The sequence below is a fragment of the Entamoeba nuttalli genome, assembly GCF_000257125.1.
Source record: "Entamoeba nuttalli P19 unplaced genomic scaffold asmbl_5105, whole genome shotgun sequence".
Classification (NCBI taxonomy): domain Eukaryota; phylum Evosea; order Mastigamoebida; family Endamoebidae; genus Entamoeba; species Entamoeba nuttalli.
In genome coordinates this window covers 250-3,202 of record NW_008577241.1, presented here as the reverse complement: position 1 = coordinate 3,202, position 2,953 = coordinate 250, and the positions used below count along the sequence as shown (strand labels likewise).

The 2,953-nt window shown below is 23.6% G+C and overlaps 1 protein-coding gene across 1 annotated transcript; it reads left to right on the top strand.

Moving 5' to 3' along the window:
• Positions 1-1,639: 1,639 nt before the first annotated feature.
• Positions 1,640-2,599, top strand: ENU1_119640 (zinc finger domain containing protein; the record flags this gene model as incomplete). The annotated part of the gene is made up of 1 exon (XM_008859794.1): positions 1,640-2,599. The coding sequence occupies one exon, from the start codon at positions 1,640-1,642 to the stop codon at positions 2,597-2,599; it is 960 nt and encodes a 319-aa protein (XP_008858016.1).
• Between the last annotated feature and the right edge of the window lie 354 nt (positions 2,600-2,953).

Here is a 2,953-nt window from a genome sequence, read left to right as displayed (position 1 = left end):
TACTCTTTATCTTCTTTCTTTTTATATTCTTTATTCTACTTTTATTCTTTCTTCATTCTTCTTCTTATTTTCTTTTTATTTCTTTTATATCTTCATCTCTCTTCTTTTTTCTATTATTTGCTTTTTTTTCGTTGCCACTGTTCCCAATAATAATAATATGTTCCATTTTATTTATGTGTTTGCCAATTAATTATTTTGTTTCTTCTAAACCCATGGAATAAGTATGATTATTAAAATTATATTTTTAGTTTTGTATTTTGTTTTAGATTAAATAATCGTTTTATATCATATTTTAAATATTTTACTTCAAGATATAATTCTTATATTTGAAATATTCATTGTTATTCTTGTACATTTGTATTTTATTATGAAATAAAAACAATATTCTTTCTCTCATTCAGTTTTATAACTTAACATGATAAATACATGCTTTATTTCATTCTTAATATCATTCAAGTTATAACTCCAATCCTCTTAATTATGATTAATTATAAAATCATTTTCTATTCTTATTTTCAGTAACTGTTCACAACAATAAAATTTATTTTACATTAAAATATATTCTTCACATATCTTTATTTCGGTATTGTAAATATTTTCAACGACTACAATATATTCAAGTATGACATTCATGTTTAGTATAAAATTATTATTTTATACTAATTTGTCTTTATGATTATTCATGATTATAACTATTATATTCAATATTGTTGAACAACACTAACAGCTAAATAAACAAAATCAAAAACATAAGTTCTTTGGTTCATAATATTAATGTTTAAATAAATAATATGAACAATAACATAAAGTTATATGTTAAAGAAGAAAATAATATTTTGAATACCAATATTTGAATTTGTAAAAATATTACATCTTGTACATTATCAATAATAACTCCTATATTAATATATTATTAAAAATTATTAATTTTTTTGAAAAATATAACGTCATTATAGAGTTTTTATAGTTATTCACCAATTAATTGTTAATAATATTTTAACTTTTCCTAAAATACACTTCTTGACTTTATATTGTATATTATGAACTTTGTTTGGTTATATTGTCATTATATTCCTATATTGAAGTATCATGACATCATACAGTATCATTTAATTTATCTACTATAATTCAAAAACTTATTTAAACCTTCTTTTTTTCTTTTACATCAATTTTATTCACTACTTACACTTCCTATTACTTCTTGTTAATTTCTTCATTCTCTCATCGATTCAGCTTGTATTTTATTTGATTATTCTATCATTTCTCCTGACATTTAATACTTAGTTTGTAAATACATTCTAATTACTCCTTAACATATTTATCTTAAATTTGGTTCTGACTCTTAGCTCATTTATTATAATACATGTCATGCCTTTAACTAATTTCTTCAATAAAATAAAGACTATATTGTTAAATAATAAGAAGATAATACAAAAAGGAAAGAAACTAAAATAAATACCTCCTTTTCAAAACTTCTTTTTTTTCAAAGATTTAGCATTTTTACAAAAAAAATATTTCCATAATACATTTAAAAAAAAATACTTATTAATTTGATGTATTAAACACAAAAAAATTGAATAGTTTTTAGTTGAACATAATGTTAAAAATTTTTAAGAAAAAACTAACTTACAATTAGCAAATGAGAGATACATTAAACATTATTTGTATGATAACAATATCCACTTTTATGATGATAATTAGTGATGAACCAATTTCAGCACACTTTCAACCATCTTATCAGATGTTGGTATTTCTTATTGGGATATTACTCATTATATGTAAGATGTTTCTTTCCATTCTTCCAGCAACAGCCTCTTCTGATTGGGCTGCTGTTTTTTACAAGATGAGACCTGTATGGGACATTGTTTTTTTATCTTTCAACGTAGAACATCACCCAACAGAATGTTTGTTGGTGTTGGTTGTTATTTTTGCTATTAAATTGTTTGATGGTATAATCTATGTAAAAACACGAAGTGCAGTAAAAAATGAATTAGACAAAAGAGAAATTACACGTCTAATTGGTTCAATTATTGTTATCTTGTGGATTATTATAAATATGTTGTGTTTAAATGAATTTATAATTCCAGCTATGTTGTGGTATGAATGTGTGTGTTCTTGCTGTAGCATTTTATTGTCAATCATATTACTATTACAACAATGCTTGTTTGGAACGGGTGAATATGACTTACTTCTAATTATAACTCTCCGAGATTTACTATATCTAATCATTAAGAGTTTCACCATGTTAAAAGCTTCTATTTACCTCACCATTCACATAAACATATTTCTTGTTCGTTCTGTTACTAGTTTTTGTCTTTGCTTGAAAGATACATTTACATTGTTAAGACAATTCCCAACAATGATTACTCTAATTCGTATCAAAGAAGTGCATCTAAACCAGCCAGAGTTATGTGTAATATGCCAAAGTGTAACTGAAACAGGTGTTATTTTACAGTGCCATCATGTATTTCATAAAAACTGCATTTTAAATTGGAACGTCCAATCTAAATTTTGTCCTGTGTGTCACCAAACAATGTCTTTGACATCACAAACAAATGATAATGACATTTCTCTTGAATGGAATGTAAGAGAGTTATAATGTTTAATTGACTTTTTTTGTTTGTCCAGAAACGTGGTAGTAATATTACTTAAATCTTATTTTGTACAAGTATATTCAATCAACCTATTTCTTATAACTCCTTCCCTTTTTTCAAACCAAAAGTATAACTTAGTTATTACTATTGAGACTGAACATTTATAACCATAAATAATTTATAACTTTTGCTACGAAACAATTAATTAGATAAACAATGAATAATTGGTTATTCATTATTCACTTTAAAGCTTTTGCTAATAAATCTGATTTGTCATTATTTAGATATGAATAATTTATAAACAAACGTTAAAAGTGACTGTTAAATAAAATAAACAGAGTCAAAATAAAAAAGTTACT